Here is a 24,980-nt window from a genome sequence, read left to right on the forward strand (position 1 = left end):
AGAATGCATTTAATAAACTTTTGTCATTCACACTTTTATTTAAATAACGTTGCCAGAAGTCTCTGTAGATTTTATTTGAGGACGGTAAATTGTCTGGGTTGGCTTTTAAACAAAAACCAGTGATGCCCTTCAGGCCTCTGAGCTCTCCAGCAGTTGACCACACCGTTAAATACTTGATGTAATTATAATTTAATCTATCAAAAATAGGCCTTAGATTTGTAAATATGAAGCTGGTTTAGTACCAACATGTACTAAAGTAGAAGTATCTGCAGAAAATAACCAAGAGTTTTGCTCCTAAATAGGCACCTGTACCTCAGGTCTGACCATTTAAACTGGCAGAAAACTCAACAGCCAGCCTCTGGAATTCTCAGTCAGCAAAAGCTGCCTAAATGCAATTTGAATGTTTTGCGTGAAACTGCAGCTCTTTTCTAAACTCAGCTCTGTGTTTGTGGAATATAATGTTTAAGCCTTTTTCAGTGTTCAAAGGACAACTGGCAGGAGTCTGAGGGATAAATCAAATTAGGGTGAGGAACCTGGGAGGGTGGGAGATGAGGGGGCTGTACGAATTGTGTGGGGAGAGGCCCAGGTTTGTTACCTTTTTCTTGCTGGTGATTTCTCTCCAATCCTGCTCCTGGGCCAGGGTGCAGCAAGCCTGGATTTGCTCTGCCAGCTTTTCCTCTACCACTTACATAATTAAAACAATGACTCAGCTAGAAGTGAAATTTTTATTTAATAAATATAATTTTCATAACCATTTTCAAAACAACTACTGACCAAGCTGTACAAGGAGCAAGCACGTGGCCTCCCTGTCAAAGGAGCAAAAATAACATGAGGCAGCCACAGTGTCAGAGGTCCAAAATTCTTTGTATTACTTATTGCTCATTTCCAGTGGGCAACACCCCTAATTGCCTAAAATTAAGGACCAACAGCTTTTAAAATTACTTCTTGCAGAGATGAAACCATTTGTTTTTTCCTTCAAAGGAGCAAGCTCAATCCCTCTTCAGTGAAAAATCAGGAGTCTAGCTGATGATTTGTTATTTTTGTATGCATAAAACCTGAAATCTGTCACGGGGACTGCAACTAGGAATTGTAAAAATATATTCTTTGAGATACAAATTAAGATCCTCCTGGAGTAAGGTGCGCCTCATTTTTAACCATTTTCAACTGCATGCTCCACAGATCATCTTTTATCCTTTTGTCAAAATGTAAAAAGGGTGAGAACCTGCTGCAGTTCGGAGTAATTTCCTTGAAAACTGCTGAGAAGAGATGAATAAAGCCGCAGGCCACGGAGGTGCCCGCCAGGGTCTCTTCCAGGCAAGCGTCGCTCTGAGCGTCCGGGAGCTGCGCGTTGCTGTCCCCGTGTCCCGCAGAGCTCTTCCCCCCGCGGGGACACGGAGCGGGCTCAGCCGCAGCCGGGCGGTGACAACGACAAGGTCCCCGAGGGAGCAGCAGGCGGCCGTGGCAGCACACACGGCTCTGAGCCAGTCCTGACGCCTTTGGAGCAGCATTGAGCTGAAGGGAGAGAGAAACCCATAGAAAGCAGAAGCCTGGCACATCCCGCGGCAGGAGCTGCCAGAGCATCCCCGCACGCCGGCCCTGCTCCTGCTCCAAACCAGAGCAGAAACCAAACCGTGCCACGGGGAACAAACAACAGAAGCAAGGAACGTGCGAAACAACCAACAATAGAAACATTTGCAGGAAAAAACCCCAGCCCAGAGGTGCAAAGAAGAGAGTCTGGCTGGGACATAATTTAGGAACAGGATAAAGGTTAGCATGAGGCTCCGGTGAAAGGTTTGCCCAGCTCTAGAAACAGTTCCTTTAAGCAGTGACATCTGTGTAACAATCTGTGTAAAAAAAGCAGTGGTGAGGGTAGTGACAATGGTGAGGTATTAGGGATTCTACACAAAAAAAAAAAAAAACACCTCAAAATAAGTGGTTCAAAAGCACATTTTGCTTGAGCACTTTGGAAGACTGAATTTCACCAAAATCACAGATATTTAGAAGTACAGCAATAGCAGACAGAACTATGAAAAATAATTTAGGCTGCAGCTTTGAGACACTTCTAGCAGTAGAAAATTATATTTTATTCCTATAAAAAAATTATAGGTGCTTAATATGCATTCTAAGTTGCATAAGCTTTTCTCCAATCTTTCTGAAAATGAAAAACCAAAGTTTTCAGCATTCCTTCCTTTGAAGCTTCTGTTCCCCCTTCCCTGCTGTAATCTTAAAAAAATACAGAGTATTTTTAAGCGGAATATTTACATTTCAGTTTTTGAACCAATTCAGAACATCTTAGGTTTTTTTCCACTGCATCCTCTTAAAAGCATGAGTTTGGCAACTAAAATTTTCCTAAGCAACCAAACCCTGTTTTTCGCAGAGGCAGAAATGACCTGCAGAGAACACGATCCCATGGAGAAGGTGCTTCTTCAGGAACACTGCATAGTAAAGTGAGTGCACACAACTCTTGCTTTGAACTACAAACATCTGCTACAGGCTTTTATGGATTTCAAGGCTAAAAGGTAAATAATAAAACTTTTCCTCCCCATGGCAAAGCCTCCCCCACCCGTTCACATTTGCACTAGGAGGTGAATGCCAGCATTACACTGAATTTTAGCTGGATTTTTCAGTTTCCCTCATGAAGGACTCTGCACTGTGCCCAGGGCACAATGAACTGGCTCCTACACTTCAGCTATCAAAGAAATACACAAAGTCTCTCTTCCTTGAATAGGAGCATTTTTAAAAGATTTGTGAAATCAACACAAAACCGCAGTGACTTCCACACAAAATATTTTTCACACCAAAAAAGCTGTCCTTAAGCAAACCACATCTATGCTCTTACTCAATGAGACATTACTGACTTAGATTTACTGCAAATAGAAAAATATACCTTGGCCGAGGGATGGATTCTTAAGTCCTTCCTGAATTGTTTAAATGCAAGTTTCTTCGGTAACCTTACAAACACTGGGAAAAGGGAAAGTAGGGGGAAAGGGAGGAGAGGAGATGGAAGGTTTTAAAGAAACACATCATGAGTGCAAATTATTCTTCAAATACACGACTGTGCTGCTTTTGTGCAAATCTACTCAACACACTGGTGTGGTAAAAGCCAAAATTCATCACCTACAGAGCTGGGCCAGTGGAAATGCTTGGAGTGGGGTTTTGGGCAAAGCCTCTGCTTCCCCTCACACAAGGAACAGGGCAGGAGACATGAATCACACGGATGGATGAGAGCACAGAGTCACACACACTGACAGGACAATGCCGGGCCTGACACGGACAAACAAGCACTGCTGAAAGGTGAAACACTCTGGCTGAGGTGTAAAATACAACTAAACAGCAGATATCTGATTAGAGTAGTAAAATAAATCTGTATTTCCTAGGTATCCATGGCAGCGTGAAGACTCCTAGGAAGAGAAACTACTAGAAGAAAATTACTATTTTAAACCCAGGTTTAAGATAAATATGAAATATAAAGGAAGTTATAGGAGTTGGTGAAAATTAAGTGTATTTTGCTACTACTGCAGATCTGGAGGGAACTGGACGGATTATTGCCTCTCCAGCTGGATCCAGGTTTTCAGCCCCATGCAGTGGGATTAGTCACATGTTCATACCTGCTGCATGAGAAGACAAGGCTCAATTTTAGTGTTTCTCATCCCCTGGGCACTCGCTGGGGGGATCTAGTGCACACTGACATTTTCAACCTCAAGCTTCACTGCACTCAGGCATCTGAAGACACGATACAAAAATGCACTATGAATGCTGAATTGAAAACTTATTTAAAAGGAAAGTTTGCTGTATTTTGTTCCTTCTTCTTGTCTCGTAATTTATTTTTAAAGCTTCTTAATTTCTGAACTGATCTTTACCTGTTACAGTGGGAAAAATTTCTTGTGTGCTGCAAGTTCAAGTCACTAGAAATTTAACAATGAAGTTGCAATGACAATTTCTTTCCTACATAGATGTTGCCTTGAGCACTGAGATCTTGTAAACTCCACAGTACCTGCAGCCTTCAGAGAGAAGCTGCCAGACACTAATGCAAAAACAAAGCTCCAAGAGGAGAGCTGAAATAATCCCAGGTAAAGTCACAGGCAGGAAAATGAACAGCAGAGCTGTTTATAGGTAAGGAACATCTGAAGGATGTGATCCCAGGAAAGTGGGACCTGTTCTTTTGCTCACTGAACTTGGGAGAATTGGGGATGACAAGAGGGATGCACTCCCTTGGCAGCAGCCCAGTTACAGTCAGCCAGGTTTGCAGCAGTCCAGATTTACAGTTTTTACCCAGAGCTAATTTTAAGATGGATCTTTACACTTTTAACTGTCCAACAGGATGAGTATTCCAGTTATTGATGAGATGTCACTGTCAGAGGTGACAAAAGGGGGTGTCCTGTAGCAGCAGCACTTTTCCCAGTCCCCAGCCATGAACAGCTCTGTTGTAAGGCACCCTTGCAGCACTTCCACTTCATCTCCCACATCCCAGGACAAGCAGTGGGTTCAGCCACCCTGGCTGAGGGAACGGTGGAATGCTGCTGCTCCCCAGCCCCCACCATGCAGACAGGTCTGTACTGGGACAGGGGAGGCACCTGCAGGATGCACCACCCAGAGCTCCAACTGCGCAATTTGTTTTTATTGGCATACTTAGGTATCAAAACATTGCCATCAAGGTCTCGGATCCTTCCGACAGACGAAGATAATTAAGCATTAATTATATCTTCAAAATACAACGTGACCGAATATAAATACATGAAAAAGAACAAAACATGCAAAAATTCCCCAACTTTAAAAGGATTAATAATTCAAAAATTTATGCTAGTGAGACTTCTGCTCAATCCACAAATTCTTAACAAATTTTTCCATGTCAGGATCCAGAACTGTTAACAAAACATACAGGGCATAATAAAAGATGACTGGTTTCTCAATTGTACTTTAGGAGAACAGTGAGCCATTATATCCCTTATTATTCCAAATTACTGGTTTGTCACAGTTAACAGTGTTTTTCAAAGCAATGGCTAATATATTATCCTCCCATACACCAGCATAAATATTTGAATTGCATTTAACTCTCAAAAATTATTAAACTGATTGCTTATAGAATACAGTAACTGTCCACAGAAGTAACAAAATTGATTTGCAAACTGCTAAGACAGCATCTGCAAGACAGCTCAAAATGAATGTGTATTTAAAAAGAAGGGTCATCATTAAAAACACAACTTTTAAAAGTTTAATTGTGTAGATTCAAATTGATTCAAATTGGATCACTCAAATTTGGGAGGAGAAAGATTTCTGTCATTGCCCTATAGGGAAATCTCCAGTATTAAATGTAGGATTCCAATCTGCTCATACAGCAACAAAAAGGATCAAATGGTCAGAGGTAAAAGCATTCCTTAAAAAAAAACAAAAAAACAAAAAAACCAAAAAACCAAAAACTTATTTAGCAATTTGTAGATAAAATTATAAAAAATCCTGGAATTGCTGTGCAGATTTTGCCAGGCCAGACAAGCCCTGCCTGGACTCAGGAGTCCTCTGGGCTTTCCTAGGGCAGCGCCGGACACTGAGCTCGCCTCAGCACCTGCTACAGGTGTGTGAGCACCACATGGCTTCCACAAGGCATTCAAAAATGTCCCTGTCAGCAAGTGGCTGAGTCCATTGTGGAGAGAGTCAAGATGCTCCTGTCGTTGGCATAGAAGGGATCCGATGAACTCCATGATCTAAAGTAACAATAAAAAAAAAGTTTGGCTGACTGGGAACTTGTATTTGCACTGGGAGGTGAGGAGAGAAGTCTATGAGAGCAAAGGATAGGAGTGTTACAAGAGCAGGAAAATTTACCTCTTTAAAGGACTAATCTACTAATTTCACGTGGGTACCTGCAGTTCATTCAAACCTTTGGAAACAGGCCGATTCATGCCTGCTGTGTAATTAGACACAGCTACAGCTATTTCCATCACTCCAAATTAAAACAACCAGAGGTTTTCATGCCTATTTTGCAGCTGAAGTTTTAGTGCTGTGCCTCGGGAGGCTGTGAATGCTGCCTGTGTAGAGAGGCACCAAGAGGCTGCTCCAGCAGAGCCCTGTGGAGCCCACAGCCAGCCCTGGGAACCTGGCACAGCCATGTCCCAGTGGGAAACCTCCACACTGCCTGAGCCTGGGGGAGGCAAAACTTATCCACAGCCAGGAACCTGTTTCATCCCTTCCTGTTACACTTCAAAACATCAGGGAACCACCTCAGCCATCACAGCTGCTGACTCAGAGGGGTCTCACAATGTTTTTTGCTTGATTACTGCTTGGGAAGAAATCCTGTTCTTGGCTGCACAGCATTATAGGGCTGCCTGGGAAAAGCTGAAGAAGTTTGGAAGGCAAGAAATAAAAACACAATGAGCTTATCCTCCAAATTAGGCTCTGTCAGAAATCTGCTGTTTCTTTAGAACTGTTCCATCCAGTGCCTTGACACAAGAATCACTAATGGGAGACCCAACAATTCAGCAATGATTTCTACTGTACAAGTGATGTATGTGATCCAGCATTCTGAATATTTTAGTGACTGACAAGTTCAACAGACAATTTAATGGAACAGACAGACAAAATGCATTTTAACATACCACACCACACATTTTATATTCTAACTGGCTAATGAAGCTATAGAAAATATTTCTCAAATACATTTTACAAGCAGTAAAATAAGCACTAGAGACTACATTCCTGTGGCCCACTACTCCAAGCATTTGTATCACTTTGATTCATCAAAGTTTTAATCAAAATTTGATACAAGGTTTGATTTCATGTTATCATATTTGACAGAATATCATAAGCAGAGAATACAACACAAGCTGCCTACAGCAACGTTTTTTAAAATAGTGTTCTTCATTCTACAGCACTTGCACAAACAACATATTCATCAGCATCACTTCAATCAACAAAAATAATTTGCAGCTACTTCCTGGTTGAATACTTAGCTGTTTTATAGAGTACAAGTACTCAAAAGACCATCCTGTTGGGGACTGCACAATCTTCTGGAGATTGAGATAAAAAACAAAGCAGCTCAAGCTCATTAACAAAGCCTAAACAATTTTAAAATCACCCAACAGTTTTCTTAATTGTATTTCACAACTTGTAACTTCACAACTTGTAACTTCATGTGATTTAAGCAATTAGTAATTAAAAAAAATTAATAAAGACTTCTCATATTAGCAAAAAAGTATAAGGGAGAAAATGGTCCCTTGACTTTCAGAGCAGGTTATCAATACTGAGTGGAAGGAGTAGAAATCATTAGCAAAATAATATGACTGACTTTTAAAAAATCTCTTTTCTATTTGTACTGTACTTAAATTTAAGTGAAACTAGAAGATTGTTCAGAGCAGTTTCAACCAGAGGCAGATGCAAAACCCACAGAACTTCAAGCCCTTAGTGTAGCACCAAGATAGTTTTGCATATTCATTGAACATAATCTTAATGTCTGTGTTCTAAGAACTCTAAAATAATTTGGCAGATGGAACTTCATCTGAACACTATATGAAGTAAGCAGGAAATAAATCTAACAAAAAGCAGTCTTGAAAAAAGTGTTTAATATTCTGTCAAATACGAGTTAGCTTCAGTATTTTTAAGTTCTTAAGGAAAGAAAACTTAAGTGGAACAAAGAGAAAATTGTAAAACTGCAAATACATTGCAGAAAACAAAACACAGAATACCTACCTTATAAGAAGATTACAGGTTACTAAGGCAATTGTTAACTAACAATCTGCCCTAATTAGATAGTAAGTGAAACATACTAGCATGAGAAATTCCTCATTTGGAAAGCACAGTTTTACAGAGAAGTGAAAAAAAACCCCAGAAAAGTTAGAGCAGCTGCTACCAAAATGTTGATTTTTAGACCAATCAAATGCTCACCTTGCAGATAAAAAATTCTATTAAACTGTTTATTTTACACATCATGCTCGCTTTCTACACAGCAAGTTTGAATTAAAAATGTACTTAATAGTAACAGTTCATTTTTCATATGGAATGAAACTTCTTGCATACTCATACCCTAGATTTGTAGAAACATTGAATAAATTTCATAAGCAAGCCAGAAGAGAGAGACTGACTGAAAGCACAGACACTGTGTTCAACACAAGAGTTCCAACAGAGATGAGCTACAGACCAGGCAATACCTAAAGGCAGAATCAGAGCTGACAAAGCTGTCAGGGTAAATTACCCACATGAGATTTGATACCCAGTGAATGATATCACAACCTTTAACTGAAAGAGACAAAGTTCTTCAAATACAAAATGAGTTTCCTTGAAAATGTGTGAAATTCAGTCTTTTCAGGTTTGCCTTTTGACCAATGAAGGACCATGATATCATCCAGGGACAGAGATTACGATGTACAAAAGACTATTTTTATTTCTACCCCCAAATATTTCCATATTTGTTTGCTATCCCTCTTTGTTTGGAAATGGGGAGATGGCACATGAGAGGATTCAGTGAGAGCTCCTCTCCCAGTTGTGCTGACTGCAAGAGCAGCGTTGCTCTGCAGACATGTCCAATTACTCAACATGCTTTTACCTCACTGACGTTTGTTTCACACGTGGTTTGTGAAGGAAAGATTTATTTAGCACATACTTTGGAATGGCACACATGATTTTGACAATATATCTTCTGGAACCCAAAAAACATTGAAAATTCTTAGAACCTGAAGACTCTGTTCTGTCAATCACTCTGATTTTAGAAATAGATTATAAAAGTTATACTACAAAAATATTTCATCTTCATATCAATCAATGGCTGAAAGATTTAAAGGCTCTCCTCCTAACAATGAAGTTAGATTTAAGGGGGGGAATGTGAGCCTTTTGTATACCTTCAGGAGTAATGCAAGCTCCAAGGTAAATATTTGGAGGTTGTACATCAAGAACCAAAGGGAAAAGTCTTTTGACTTTACAAACAACTCCTGATTTGTGAAGGCAAAAAAGTAATAATAAAAAGGAGAACAAAAACAGGAGCAAGGCTTGATTTTCTAAAGAGAAGAATGTACAAATCAAGAGAAATTACGATAGATACAACACAAGAGCTTGTAAAGCCGAACTAAACACTGTAACAGAAATCTTTCAAAAACTGTTTTTCCCCTCCCCATCCCAAAAGAAATCACTCAAAAAGAAACAAGAAGCTAATCTTTTAGGATGAAAAAAGTACAATAAAGAGTTGCATTTTCTACTTAGGTAAGCAAAACCTGCAGCTGGTTTCTAGACATCTATTGCTGCAGGCTCATCGGGTTCCAGTTTATAGGAGAATCGTCTGCAGCAAAGGCTATTGAGAGAAATGCCACACCTGTTGACCCGGGTTGGGCTACACCTTCCCATTAGTCGTTCCAGCATTCTTCTAACAGATGTGCATGCTGTTTCCCCATCTGAGAAGCAGCACATGGAGTCCAAGCAGTTGATACCTGAACCTGCCTCAGTAAGCTGGAAAGAAGAAAAAAAAAAAAAAAGAAAAAAGAAAAAAAGAGAAATCAGTACTCACAAATTCTAGCAATGAAGATGTTACCAAAAAACACTCAGGAAAAGTAGATTTCCTTAAAGCTAGAGTGTTGAATATTTTTCAGTTTTATAGGAGAACTACAATAATAATATTACCACTCCCTAAGGTCTACATACACTAAAATTTGTTCTTCCCAAGGTTTGACTGCAGCCTTGTTGAGCACATGGAAATGGTCTGGCACCTCATCTGCCTAACCCTGGAAATTCCCTCCACCAAACCCCACAGCAGAGCACATGCACTTCCAGCTGGGATGCCTTGATTTACCTTCAACAATTTATAACAGCTCAGCCCTATTTTAAGGGAAATTTATCAAGACAAAGCTTCAGGCTGCAGAATACAACATAGCAACTTGGTCCCAAGTAATTCTACCTCAAGCACACAATGCAACTTCCTAGAATAATTGACATTATATCACTACCATAGATACCCTTGGCTTGGTGGAGAACAAAGCCTGATTATGTGAACATGGTTTATCCAAAAGCAAACAAGGCTAACGTCAGAAAGGTTCAGTCATGTTCATGCCAGCATGAAGAATTATTCAGCATTAGCATAATAAACTCTTTCAACAGCTCATGTTTTGTAGGTGAGGAAAAAAAGGAATAAAAGAAAAAAAATGAAAAGAAAGCAGCAACAGATGTATGGGTGTAAGTGCCACCTACCAGTGTGCTCCTCTACAGCACTGCTGCACCAACTGCAGCATAACTGGAATCTCCTGCTTCTGCAGAGAGAATATCCTAAACTGACTTCAGTACAATTCTAAAAAGAAATAAAAATGTGAAGTGTGGAGATGCTTTTTAATTTAATTTTAAACTCTCCATGAGAGCATCCTGTCAAACAAATACTAAACACAGAGGCTGAACTTTACCTTCTCCTCACACCAGGAGAAAGAAGAATTCTGGGAGGAGGCATCTTAGTCCATGACAGGACACAGCTCACTTAAGACCTTCCCACAACTTTTCACTGTGACACTAAAGGTCACTGACTGTTGTCTGAACATTCTATTTTTGAGCCCGAATTTATTCCACACCACCCGCAGTTGCCAAAAACTGCAAGGAAAGCAAAGAACCTCAGGAGCTCCCTATGGGAACAGTTCACTATGAGTGGAGACACTCTTTTTCCTAATCCCCCCAAACAAGCAGCTGGACACATTTACAGCTTCACAACAGAACAGCCTACACAACAAAGAAGAGGCAGCTAACAGAAACAAGAGGCTTTTGGAAATACAAGAGAAAAATCTCAGCTGGTAGGACAAGGAGGAACACAGACAGAACTGGTGTTTGTTTCCATGCAACTTTTCCTGTGCCTGTCCCTTCCTCAGCCCTGTGCCACATTCCCCACAGCCCCTCCAGACCTTTCCATCACACCATTCATTGTGATGTTCACAGAACTGTCACTCAGCAGCTGTTGGAATGGACAGGATTCTCCACAAACAGAGCCCCCTGATCCTGTGGATGCTGCAGCTCAGAGGCCATGGCTGAGTACAGGCAGAACACGCTTTAGCTCACACACTCATCTGGGGGGTCTTTGGGACACAGAAGGAACATTTACTGTGACAATGAACTTCTGTACCTGAGAGGCAGGAGCAGAATATTTGCAAGTGACAGGTCTGAAAGGGGTTCTGGTGAAAAGACAAAACAAAACACATCTCAACAGAGATGTCCCTGAACACTCTCATGTGATGATCACCATGATGGTCCCAACTGCAGTGCCACAGGAGATACCAGAATCAGGAACTGCACATTTTGCAGCACTGCAGTACCAACAAACATGACCTTCAGAGCCACCTCAGACTGTGGTCCCAGAGCTGTGACACAAGAGATTACACTGAGCAGAAGGAATTCCCATTTGGAGGTCAGCAGGCAAACCCCCTGCTGCAGATGTAGAGACCTTCACAGCTGTGGCCACTGCAATACCAAACTGTAACACTGCTACACTCAGGATTTCAAACAGAATATTTAGTTCATCCATTATGCTCAAGCAGACCTTCAAATTTACTGCAGAAAGTCACATTACAGTGGCTGTATGCCGGATCAGATGAACCAGAGCATTTTTGTCCTTAGAATCTGTTACCCTGAGAGCCAGGAGTCCTGGATATTATCCAAAGACTGCCAGAAAGAAGAACCAAGAGTAACCCAAACAAGCTTCCAAGGAGCAAACCCTCAACTCTGGATTTTGGAGGTCTAGTGTCTCTTTTTCTGGAGAATCTCCTCTATTCTTCACAAGTTAGGTACAAAAAGCAAGGATCATGCTTGAACTACAACCTCTGGAAAAGTTAATACCACTCTTTTAAAAAATGGCAAATGAGACCTTACATAAGTCTGGAAACAACAATTCTTTTCTGTCAAATTCACAGTTAAGTGTAAAGAAATGCTGTGAGAACATTAAGGACAAAAAAGCCTAATTAACTTTTATGTGTAGATATATTGTTTATCATTGCCTGGTGAACATGGATTTTTCTATTTACATCCACTACCTGGAAGGAAGATACATATGCTAGAGAGTCCCCTTTCTCACTTTCTCTCTGTGGAGGACAATTATGGTCATAATTTTATACCAAAGTAAAACCTGTCATGGCAAGGCAGGAAGTCATAATGTTCCCTGGAGACCTGAAACAAACCCTCAGGAAACACAAGGCAGGAGAGGCAATGCTTTCAAAAATTAATGAGTAGAGAGAAATATCAGATATTATTAATATTTGTGTGGCAAACAAAGTATGTTCATAAGGTGAGATCTGGAATCTCAATAAACATAATACTTCATATGAGAATGGCCCATTGGATGTAATAAATCAAAAAGCAACTGAGAATTAAAGAATGATTCCGCTTGATAAAGAAAAAAAAAAAATCAAACCAACATTCTATGATGCAACTTTTCTTGTAGATATAAAAAAAAAAAAGGTATTTTGGAGATGGGTCAATGACTCTCTCTGTATGTAAATAAATGTAAATATGTAAATAAATACACACACATTAGGGTACAGTGGGAGTACTACCTAGTGGAGGTAAGAACTGTCGGGCAGGCAAGATGGGTCTAGCAGCTGCCTACTGTCCTCCCCTCTGTGCCTGCTTTCAGCAAAGTCACATGCTGAGCTGACTGAACCCTTATCTTCTTCCATCTGGAAGGACAGAAAAGCAACAGATCTTATAAAGCACCATGCTTGCATTGCTTCTTTAAAACAGTTACCATTGTTACAAGAACTTTCACAGGTCTGGTCTTGAGAGAACAAGGCAATTTACAAGGTCAAGAGGCAATTTTTATTTTTGGTGGATCAAATGCGGTTTCTCAGCACCCAAGTTTTAAAAGTGTTTGGCCTTTTTGTGCTATACAGACTACAAGGAAACCCAATAAATTTGGACTTTATCTAAAATTCTTAAAGATTCTGGAGTTTTATTTGTTTTCCCCTTCTAACAGAAAGGACCATTTCAGTTTGTTTGTCTTACTACAGGTTATTCCATATGCCACAAGACAGACATTTCAACCCAAAATTTATTCACACTGAAAAGTTGGGACTTTGAGGAATGGGGAATGTGCTCAATCTTGTACACCAAGCTAAGGGCAGGGTATTCTCCTGAGCCCAGGTCCCAGCTGCCAACATTCTGATACCACATGGATGTTTTAGAAGATTGATATGAGATGGTTATTACTATTCCACAATTAAGTTAAAACTTGCTCCCTACTGTAAATCTTACCATCTTTAACCCTTATGTACTGTATACCAAAATCCCAAACAATTGGATTTAAAATTTTTAAAGAAAATATATAGGAATGTTGACATCTAACAACTTCACTGCTCTGATGTTTTTATCACTTCTTTTTCTACTCTTTGTACCAAATGAACCTACAAGGGCCAAATTATTTCATTATTTTGAAGTCATTAGACAAAGGTTTCTTCAAGTAAGCAGTAAGTGCTCTTCTGTGACTGAAGTCAAATCCAAAATGGTGCATTCTTCCCTCATTTACTCATCTTCCTGGGAGAGATTCTGTGGATTAGCCAACAGATCAACACCAAGCCATGCTAACCCAATGAACAGATCTGTAAAGGAAGAGATCAAAGTGCAGCACCATCAGGGTGCAGAACACCTCACTAGTGGGAATTCATGCTTCCAGTGGGACAGTTTTCTTGGAAATTGCACGTTCCTTACAGAAAACATAGGCTGTAAAAGGAACACAGACCTCTCTGCTCTCGACACCACACAGCTGGGCTGGGTCAGACCTGAAAGCTGCAGGGGCAGAATCCTATGGAAAGGGAGCTAGAGTTAAAAATAGAGACAAGGAATGAAGGCCTTAAGGGCAGGGCCTGGAGCTCTGGAGACAGCTAAAGAGCAGATGGGGACTGAGATGAAGGGAAAACCAGGCAACAACAGACTCATGAGGCTGAAGATGGGGAAAGAACAGGGTTTGGCTGTGACAAGGTAAATGCTCCAGAGCCCCAGATACAACACTGTGCACTGACAGCCTTTTCTGTAAATAAAACCCTTTCTGGTGTCTAACATTTCCCCATTTCTGGGTACAGTTCATAACACACTGTCCAAAGGTAGAAACTCTGTAAACACAGTTAATCCCATCAGTAAACTGAATTAAAATATCTGTCCAAGTAACACATCTCAAATGTGGCTTAAGATTTCTGACAGTTCTTACAAAGCACAGGACACATAGACATACATGCACATAGAACACTTTCTTTACAGATAAAAACATGGAATGAGATACAGTGGGACCCAGTTAGTACCCTCAGGTACATATTTCACACAATTTAAGAACAGAAGAGGCAGCTATGAAAGAAAGCAGTGCTCTGCCAGACTCCAGTGAAGCACAACACCTGCACCTGCCTGTGCTGCCTCATTTCCTCTTCATCCCACATTCCAAACGGGACAGTAGAGTTAAGAGGCAAGACTTTAACAGGCACAAAAGACTGCAATTCTGACTTACAGGAATCACCTGGACACTTAGAAGATCCCCTCAAAGATCTTAACTGTACATCACCAATGTACTCAATATAAACTTGAACATTTTTTGCACACTGTGAAGCCTACAGAAACAAAAAATGATTGTAGCATCATACTTCTCTTTTAATTTGCATTCATAAAATAAGTCTTTTGATCTCAAGAGAAGACTAAGCATTGTGGCAGAACAAAGCATAACTCAGTTTAACCTGGAGTTATGCTCCTTTTGAGACTCTTAATACATATTTACAAACAACAAAAACCTGCCAGAGTCTGTTCATTAACCTCCGTGCATTCTGCAGTCCCAAAGGATGCAATCCCTGGGTGGGCATTACAAATGAGGGGTGACAGATTAGCTGCTATACAGCTACATATTCACCAGGCAGCTGTTTTGTTTCATGCTCCCACAGTTTTCCTTGCCTTCTTTGCCCTGTTGCTTTGGGAAAACCACAGAAACCAACTCACACTCTTCACTCCAAATTAGATTTTATTTAGTATAGTGAAGTGAGTAATTTCTGTCTATCAATTGATTTTCCTTTTCACTGTTTTAGGCAAGGATCCACAGGATAACTTCTGAACTTTGTCCAAAGACAATATAAAGAACTAGAGAAACCTGAATCTTTCTTTGCTTCTTGTTGCATTTTACAAGCTCAGCTGCACATTAGAAAGCAGCCAGTGCTTGTACTTCAGGTACTATCAGATACTCAAGTGCAAAAATTCTGACTTACAAGAGAATTGGATTTGCATAATCATTTGTAACTCATGGACAAAACAGATTTCTTCTTTTTTCAACTCTTCCCTAAGTTTCATATGAAGAAAATTGCCTCACATTAGCAAGGATTCTCCTGGTTTTAGCATTTTAATGGCTACAGTGCTGCATTCCTAGACAGCTTTATTTTCCTTTGACTACCCAGCTGTATAACCATTTAGATGTGTTTAGTTTTTGAAATTTTAGCAGAATTATCTGTTCTAAAACCTTTGGTGTAGCTATGATCTGTGACGTAATTCACTTTAATAATTAACTGAGAAAATAAACTTACATCCACTTATCCACAGTTTTTAAAAGGTAACTTGATAAACCAAGATATGTAATAAACTAAGAATTTGAAAAGCTAACTTGTAAAGGCTTTTGCAGAGGAACCTCCCCAATATATTGCCAAGTTTAACAGCTTTCAAAAGCTACACTGTACTTTGCCTGTTTTAAAGCTATTAAGTGCTGAATTCAAAACAAAACAAAATAAAGCCAGCCCACCACTACCCCCCTGGGTGTTTGGAAATCCAAGGTGTTGCCTTTCACACTGGGGTCACTAACACCACAACACAATGGCCATTTCAAGTTTTGCCTTGTAAAGTTGTAGTGTACTCTCAGAGGAAACACAAAACTTTTCTCTTTTGGTTTAACAAACAGCAATTAAGTCCCTAAAATGTAGGTTAGTTGGTTCTCCTAGGCACCTATTTGTACATTTTTAACAACAAAGTCACCTTGAAAAATATTTAAAAGGAATCAGATCTTTGCATTAATTCTTGCTGTAGGATTTGGAATTAAACAGACTGAGACATTGCTGGCGTATGCTTAAGTCTTAATGAATGCTTAAGTCATACAAAAGAGAATCAGCATTTGACAGCATTTCATGTGCTGAACTCAGTGCATTTGAAGAGTTGCAGAATCATGTTTTACCTACACAGACACATGTATACTTTAATCTTGTTTTGAATAATTTTCTGGGACTTTGTAGCCAAATGCCTTTAGGAATAAGTATCTATACACATTGGAAACAAACAACACTCACTTTATAGCTGCACAAAACAGACACAAAAAGCCTCAGCTGCACAAGGGTATGGATGCACCCAAGCTTCAAACATTATCTGCTCTTTTGACACAATTGAAAGCAAATTAAAATGGGCAAATAATTTGCAAGAAATTGCTGCCTGAAGTACATGGATCTTCCTGTCACAGCCTTATAAAGCTGAAATTATCCAGCATGCAAAATGCACTGTTAATTGTTATCATAAAGAAACCAAAAGCATTATAACCATGCTAGAAACTACGATTATTTAAAAACAGATGCAAGAAAGCTGATCTTTATTCTGGAAGCTGAACATCATGCTAGGGATGTTTTTTCCTTTAAAAAAACAAAAAGCACGTCCAACACATGCTACTTAGGAGAAGCATTTGGCTCAAAAACACAGAGCAAAGCCAAGAAATCACCAAACTGAATGTTTCTGCACTACATGTATTGCCCTCTCACCCCACTAATATATGTTCATGCCTCTTCCCATCTCTCTCAGCACTGGTTAGTTCACCTTGAGCATGCATAAGAGTTGATGAGGAACTGTCCCTCCTACTCTACCTAATTTTGCTCAGCTGATTCCTGGCCCTGGACAATGGCTGCAGTGCGATGAACTCGTCACTTAAAGCAACTCTGTTGGAGTACATCTACAATTGGACAGAGAAGGGATGGAACATACAGGTCAGTAAGTAGCAGCAGTAATTTTCTAAGAGAAAGACACAGGACAACACATTGTTATTTAAGTGGAATACACATCATATACAGAACACAAGCCTGGTACCTTCAAGACAGCTCCTGGGACCATCACAGCCAGTCAGTGGCAGGACCATTCTTAAAGTACCTTTGCTTTCATACTGAGAGAAAAGGCCTACACACTTTTACATCTGTGCTTTACCAGACACCTTTATTCTGTATTGCTTTCTTCCCTCAACAGTGCTGTGATTTATCTTTACTCAAAGATTTATATTTTGATTCACATTTACCTTACTGTCCAATTCCTCCTGTATGATTCTGTAACAGACCTATATTGAGAAACTGCCCACAAGCTACTTCAGGGCAACCGACCTCATACCATCTTATGAAAATATCATAAGATGGCTTTTCTTTAGGCCAGCAAAAACCCTTGAAACACAGCAAAACTAAAATGCAAACACATTAACACACATTCACCTCAAGTGCATTAACGAACACAAAGTTAGCCAAGCTCATCCTCTATAAAAATCAACTCATGCTTGCCTGTCAAATTTTTAATTTTTAGTTTCCTAAAATGAATGACTCAGATTTAAGTTGCTGTTAAAGAACAATATTTACATTTAAAAGCCTATTAAATTTCTCTCTTGTATCAGTTAAACTTCTCTGCTCGCTTATGAAAAACTTAGCTACATGTAACATCTAACAGATCAGAGGCAAACTCACACTTGATGCTATCACCTTAATAAAAACAAAGTAAGGCAGATTCCTACAGATACAGTGAATTCAGAGCACTAAGTCACACACAAAAAAGTTCTGAAAAATTAAAACAATAGGGGCAAGCATTTTCAGCTGAGAAATGTGTGTTTTGCTCATTGCTCCAGGGATGACTTTAAATGATGGCAGACAGAAACAACCTAAAAAGCTGCAATTTAAAAACAAGGAACTAGGGCATGTAACAATTTATCTTGCCATAATAAAAACATAGTAACTATAAACCAAGCTTTTTCTTTCCCCTAATATGAAAATATACCAATGTAGTCCTACAATTAAAAATGAGTAATTGAACATGTTCAGTTATACAGAGGGTGCACCTACACAACGAAAAATAATTTTAAAGGACAATACACAAAATTTCATATTTATTCCTTCAATGACTTCCACAGAATTCATTAGCATCAGTCACCACCCTTAGCATTTAGGACAAAGATATTCTCCAAACCCTTTCTATCTGAAAGTCAGTCACTTCCTCTGTTTGGAAACAGAAAGAAAAATATTTACTAGGAATTTTAAACACAAATTATGAGGTATGATGATACAAGAAGAATTCTGTCACTTCTTGACAACAAATGTGCTAAGCTGATGATCTGCTCCTCTTCAGCTATATCCACTTCCCCACTGCAAGAACAGTGAGTGGAATCTAGTGGAGCTGACTGTCCCATTAAAGCAAGAGTAGGAAAATCTCAACAGATTAAACCTCAAGAAAGGAACAAAGAGGTGTCTTCTTTTTGCAAATACATTTGTAGCTATAATTTCACTATCAGACACACAAAGAGAAACCACTGGATGGCTGCTGAAGAATTTCTGGTCAAATCCCATTTCAGATACCTTGACTTTGCAACATTAGGAATTAAGAATTTTCAGAGAAAAGACATTGTATTTTGGTAAACAGAGATCTCAGTGCTGACTCTGCCAAATGCAAAGCAGAAAGGAAATAAAGAAAAAGAAAAAAGATAACTAATAGAGATGCACAAAGCAAAATCCCCATGGACAAGAATCAAGCTATAACCACAGGAAAGGAGTTAGATATTCATTAAGATTCGTTCTTAAAAATAAAAAGCCTTACTGTGTCTTTGCACAGCTGTAATGGCATTAAACTGAACCAAAAAAGTCTTTAGAAAGGAGTCCTAAAGCAAGAGAATGTAGCAGGAAGTATATGGATAAAGGCAGGAAAATCCATGTGGCTTTTAGGGTTTTAATTCAAGCACTTCAATAACATGAAAAACCTCAAGAACCACACCAATACTGTGCCAGACAGCAACAGGTGATGTACAGCAAGGAAGGAAAGAGAGTGTTTGATAAATACGACCACTAGTTTTTGAAGAGAGAAAAAAAAAATAGGTAAATATCATTACCTACAGACACTCTAACCCAAGAAGTGCAGTAATGTGCAATCCAGAGCCTCACCAGGTCTATCTGAACAGTCTTATGAAAGTCAGTGGTTATTTACTTTGGCTTTTAGCTCCTGAATTCCAAGACAGGAAAAGCAGCCAATGTTCCAGTTCCCGAAAGGGACTAGTGGGATAGTCTGGCTTCAGTAGGCTTATCAGCATGATGTTGATCCCACACAAATGAAGAGAAGCTCTCACACGGATTTTTTTTCAACACACATATTAGAAGGGTAATATAATTTAAGTAAATCAATGTGCACTTACATCAAAGTAATTACAAGGTTAGATGCTAAAGAGCAGCACGGATGCAGTGCAGTCAGCAGTTCTGCATGGCACAGAGCTCAGTGCCACTTGCATTAAGCAATTAGGACACCACAAAATCCATCTGGCACACAGGTGGACAGAAAGCTGCTGAGAGGTTTCAGACCATAACTGTGCATGGAATATCTCTGTCAGCTGGGTTCTTCATACACTTTCATATTTTTTGCCCTGTGCTAATTGGCCTCTCATCAACGCCCTGAAAGAAACCAACATCACCACCTGCAGATGTGTAGAAGATGCAGAAGACAACAGGTCACTGAAGTATGTTATTCTGTAATCTGAATATAGCTGGGGACTCAATATTTCCGTACTTGGCACTGACATCTGCTGTACTGGAATATTGGGTCCACTGGTGAAATCCAAAATTCAATATGAGGTTGAAGAAGGGTGAAAATTACAGGAGAAACACAAGAATGATGAGAAGACCCTAAAACAACCTTTTTGATGAAGATGCAACTTCAATCTACCTACCAGTGCTAAAATTATCTTGATCACAAAGCTAACTGTGAATAAAACAAAAACTGTAATTGAGACCTTCTCAGTTTAGCAGAAGTATAAAAAGATATAAGGTTGAAAATTGAAACCAGAGGGACAGTTACTATTAGAACAATAGGCCAGGATGACTTCTCCATAACTGTCTCTAAAAAGAAGAAAATACTCAAAGATATTTACCTAAAAGACAGACTAATCTCACCAGAATGATTTAAATGATTTTTTGTAGGCTGTGTCAGGCAGAAGGGAGATTTCATTACCACAGCATAACTTTAGACCTTGTCTATGAATCTGTAAAACTGCCACATGGGAAATTAGTTTTAATTACAGAGTCAATGATCAAATGCTTAGCATATAAAATGATTGAGATTTAAGATATACTAATTAAAACAAGTTTTACTAAAGTAATTTTTACAATTATTGTTTCCATCATATTTTAAGAACTATTCAGTGCTAATTAGAGTAGTAGCTTCTAATACTTCTAAATACCTGGACAAAAAGAAAGTTACCATCTATAAAGCAGTATAAAAATGTGCAGTATTATCCTTTCATACAGCTGCAAGCTGAGATGCAAAAGACTGAGTGACCCCTTCAAATAATTCTATTCTTTTTATTACCAATTACTAAACATAACCATTACTGCCTTGTTAAATGGTGTCCTCACTTTTGTAATTTGAAATTACCAAGTGTATTTTGAAATGAGAACACTTTTCTAAACTAAACAGGACAGCAATGTAAGCTGGTAACTATTGGTCAAGTTGGATACAAAAGCATAACATTACCTGAGCTTTTTCAGTACTTGTTGGTTGCAGATGTCTGTACAGCACTTTCTTCACAACATCAATAAACAAACAAGCAACTACTATGAGGATTATGGCAAACCAAGCAGAACCACTTGACAACAGTTGAACAAATACAAAATACATGTCCTGGGTATGTAAAAATGGCCTGAAAAGTTAAAAGAAGTGGTAATTACTAAAAATTTCTAGGAACAAAAGTACAGCACAGGCTGTCTCAAGTGTGTCTCATTTTACATTAAGCAGAGAGACCCAGGATGCAGAGCCACAACTGCGAAACCCAGCAACCTGTTGGACCTGTCCTGCCCACGAGCTCCAGGGAATGGGGGTACTGAACTTTGGAGGAAAAGGTTCTGATTTAGTTTTAAATTGTGCTGCAGAGAATCAATCACCACTCTATCTCCCCAGACTCCAAATTACAAGCAAAAATACTTCACTTTACTGATTCAAACCCCAGCATCTTTATTTCTGTTGTAATTATTCACCTATTACACAGCACCTCTGGGAACCTATTTACTTCTTAAAAATGCCCTTATAGTTACAGGCTGCCAGAGACAGATACTGTGTGTCCTTGAGCACAGCACAGCAGCACTTAAATTTTTCAAAGACTCACCAGAAGCAAGTGGCCAGTCTAGATTTAAAACCTTTTTACTACAAACCTGTCACAAAATTCAGAGCAAGATGGTAGAACATAATATTTCAGTGTTTTTTAGCTTCATTGATATTACATGCGATAAAATGGATGGGGGGGGGGGGGAAATCACTTACCAGATAATTCCCCCATAAAACAAGGAGAATATGAAATAAAATACAATGGATCCCCAAGTAACAAAATGGTTTATCCATGTCCAGAAGTGAGTTTCTAGTGCCATCTAAAACAGAGATAACTTCAGTGAGCTTCTGTTTTCCACCCACTTCACAGAAAATTATAAATACGAGTCAGAACACGCTTATGAACTTCCAGCCCAAATACTAGAAATTGTTGTAACACACAAAAACTAAAGAAAAATTTCAAACACTGTTTAAACTAAACATAAAAATCACTTATCTGGAACCCTCAAGAATCAGTAAGTTTAGAATCAATTGCTGCTTTATTACATCTTTGCCTACACATCCAAACCCAAAGAGCAGTGTGATATCATACCTTCATCGTAACAGTTATAACCATAACGGTGAAGACCAAAGTACCAAATGTCCAGTTCCCAAACATCTAAGAAAATGGCAAGGCAAAGATCATGGAAGAAAAAACCATCAGTTAAGGGCATTCACAGTAAGTTAAATTCTTCTCAAGTCAGCTACACTAAAGAAATAAGACATAAGCTTGTGATAAGTAATCATCATGAAAAAAGCAAGGAGGGTACAACACAAACTACTAGAAAAAGTAGAGGTTATGATAAGAGCATAATTAACAACCCCCAAGACATCTCTCTTCTTAGTTCAAAACAAACCACCATAAAGGCTACATGAAATATGAAAAAAAAAGGCCAAAAAAGTAATATGAAATTATAGGGAAATGAAGACATCAATTTGACCAATTCATTCTAAGCGTCCAATAGAAAGGAAATATTGGGTGGAAAGGATTCACTTTAAGTGCAAAACAGTTTTCAGTTTAAACACTTCCAGATAATTTAAAAACATGCAGCATCAAATGAAGGTTCACTTTCAACCCCAAGCACAATTATACAATTCAAAAATAATGGTGCCATTGTATTTTACAAAGAAAATTCTAAGGAAAAGACACTTTGTTTCCAGGCTAATAAACACAAAATTAAGCTCTAATTCTGAAACACTGAAATCTGTCACTTTTGTACTCTCTTGTGCTCACAAATTAAACTATCAAAACTCTGAACAAGGTCTACAACAATAAAATCTCAGCTCTGACAACCGAGCAGGGATGCTGAGATTGTATCTATCTACACACATGCTACTCAGGGCTGCCATTCTACACCAGGTCCAGCCTGGAACTGGCTGGGGGATCACAGGGAAGATTCTGCTGTTTCACAGCTGGTTTTGCCACTGACAAACTGAACAATGACCAAATCCTCAACTCTGTGCTTACTGGTAGCAGACTAAGCAAGCAAGGATGAAGGTACCACATGCAGACAGGCAACCAGGGTCATCCTGGAGCTGATGTGTCACTACAGCACAGGGGCACGGAACTGGGAGTCACACAGTTGTAGTTCTTGTTGCAGAGCTCTGACAAAAAATCCCAACAGCCTGAGGACAGATCTCACAACTGCTTCTCTCATCTATACATAAGGTATAAAACAGAGGCAGCCATGAGTCTGGATTTACTGATCATTTTAAAGATCTTTGTGATAGCATGCCTTTTTGAAGCCTTGGATTTACTTGTCCCACCAACAGTAATGGTTAACAAGTAATATGCTTGTTGTTAACTGCTGCAATATTCATCTTAAAAATAAAATTAAACTTCTCCTGAGTGACCTGTGAAATAAAGTGTCTTTGCTAACACTGCTCTCAATAGTCACAGAGTTAGAATGCAAAACACAAACAGGTTCTTGCCACCATTTTATTTTTGAACACATTTACACTGCGGATGCTGCATCCTTTAGTCCTATGAAGTAACAGATACAATATTTTGTATCTCCTCCTCTTCTAAACTCTTACCATTTGCCTGTTAGGTTTCAATATCTGACGACATGCACAGCATGAAAAAGGGGGGAGAAAAAAGAACTAAAAGATCAAGTTGTTGCACAATGTGTTGAGGTAAGCCTAACAAAGCACCAGCATTAACAAATTATTTACAGTCTCTTCTATTCTGCTGTGCTCTGAACTGAGAACTTGGAATGGAAACATGAGGCCTTGCACTAACACTACCCTGTACCACAGATCTCTACAGGTGCTCACTTCTTGAGGACTTAAGAAAGCACCTCAGCAGCACAAAAAATCCTCTTGCCCTTAATTTTGGCTTTTCCAGGCACACATTAAATTTACAGAAACTATGCAATGCAGATATTTCACTGCAACACAGTTCTACCAGTTCTAATCAACATCTTTTAGCAAACACAGAGAGGCAGAGTAACTAAAACTCAGAAAAGTCTTAGAATTTTTTTGAAGTCATATCACATAAGAAGCTAAAGGGCAGCTGACAATTCCCCAAACCAAACAGTTGTTACTAATTACAATGGGAGAAGTCTCTTCCTGCCCCATGGACATTTACTAAGCAATTCTGAAGTGAGGTGCTTTGACAACCAAAGATGGATGCACCATACACACTGATTCATAGTCTAAAATTACCTCATTACAAGAGTCCTGAAGGACCTTTACCAGCTCACAAGAATTTCAAATCCCACAGCTTGTAACAAATGACAAGAGAGGACACACTCATGCTTCAGCTGGAAAGAGACATTTTAGTCTAAAGAACAACTATTTTAATATTCTTATCAATCATCTGCTGATGGAATGGGTGCTCCAGGTGGCTGCACCACCTTCCCTTCACTGCTCCTCCTTCTGCCAACCTCCAGCTCTGCCTGCAGCCCCTCAGGACCATTCTGTTTCCTGCCTGAACATCACTGCATTTCTGACTAAACTTCCTGAGCTCACACCCACTCCCTGGCACCAGGTGACACTGGGAATTCAGCAGGATGCTGCTTTTGTCCCTTGTGCCCTAACTTGCAACTCTGCCAAGCATTATGAGAACTGGCAAGTTCTTCATGCCAGTATTAAGTATGGCATAATGAGAAGGAAGTGTATTTCCCCATTACAACCCACGTTTAACAAGGGAAAAATCAGTATCAAATTGTTTTAAATTAAGTAATTCAGAACCAAGGGAAATAAAGAAACAGACTTGTAATGGTTTTGTTCAAGCTTTAGAGTTTTTTGTAAATGATTCTTCCTGTGAACTTTAACATCTTTAAAATAAAAAGTGTCAAATTAGTGTATGATGCTTTCATTAAGGTATGGCCTTAAAAACACTTAACAAATAGCATAATTTAAAAGCAGCTTGCACCAATAAATTTAGAAAAATTCAGAGTAATTAAAATAACAATTTCAGGAGAAGCTTTAAGACTTTTGTCAACTTTCAGCCTAACTTTATAACAGTTACTGAAGAGAAGACATTGCTTCTCTTGCTTGCCAGGGCAATTAAGTCCAATTCAAAATGAGTTTTGAATGAATGAATATAAATTCTCATTTGCTGACATTATGAAATAGGATTTTCACAAAACAGTATGAAATACAACAAAGTTAAAGACAACCATGATACATCTATTATCTTGAAAGATATGTTCTTCAGGGACATATGCTTTCTCACAACA

The 24,980-nt window shown here is 39.1% G+C and overlaps 1 protein-coding gene across 1 annotated transcript in view; it reads right to left on the reverse strand.

Moving 5' to 3' along the window:
• Window positions 1-4,597: 4,597 nt before the first annotated feature.
• Window positions 4,598-24,980, reverse strand: part of ATP11B (ATPase phospholipid transporting 11B (putative)) — a 60,782-nt gene continuing 40,399 nt past the window's right edge. Inside the window, exons 26-30 of the mRNA XM_059855707.1 lie at window positions 21,848-21,913; window positions 21,472-21,575; window positions 20,689-20,854; window positions 9,290-9,423; window positions 4,598-5,699 (exon numbers count right to left, since the gene is read on the reverse strand). Of these exons, the coding sequence (XP_059711690.1) occupies window positions 5,618-5,699; window positions 9,290-9,423; window positions 20,689-20,854; window positions 21,472-21,575; window positions 21,848-21,913 (552 nt within the window). The 3' untranslated portion in view covers window positions 4,598-5,617. The remainder of the gene's footprint in view (window positions 5,700-9,289; window positions 9,424-20,688; window positions 20,855-21,471; window positions 21,576-21,847; window positions 21,914-24,980) is intronic.

This window comes from Haemorhous mexicanus, chromosome 10 (genome assembly GCF_027477595.1).
Source record: "Haemorhous mexicanus isolate bHaeMex1 chromosome 10, bHaeMex1.pri, whole genome shotgun sequence".
NCBI classification, from domain to species: domain Eukaryota; kingdom Metazoa; phylum Chordata; class Aves; order Passeriformes; family Fringillidae; genus Haemorhous; species Haemorhous mexicanus.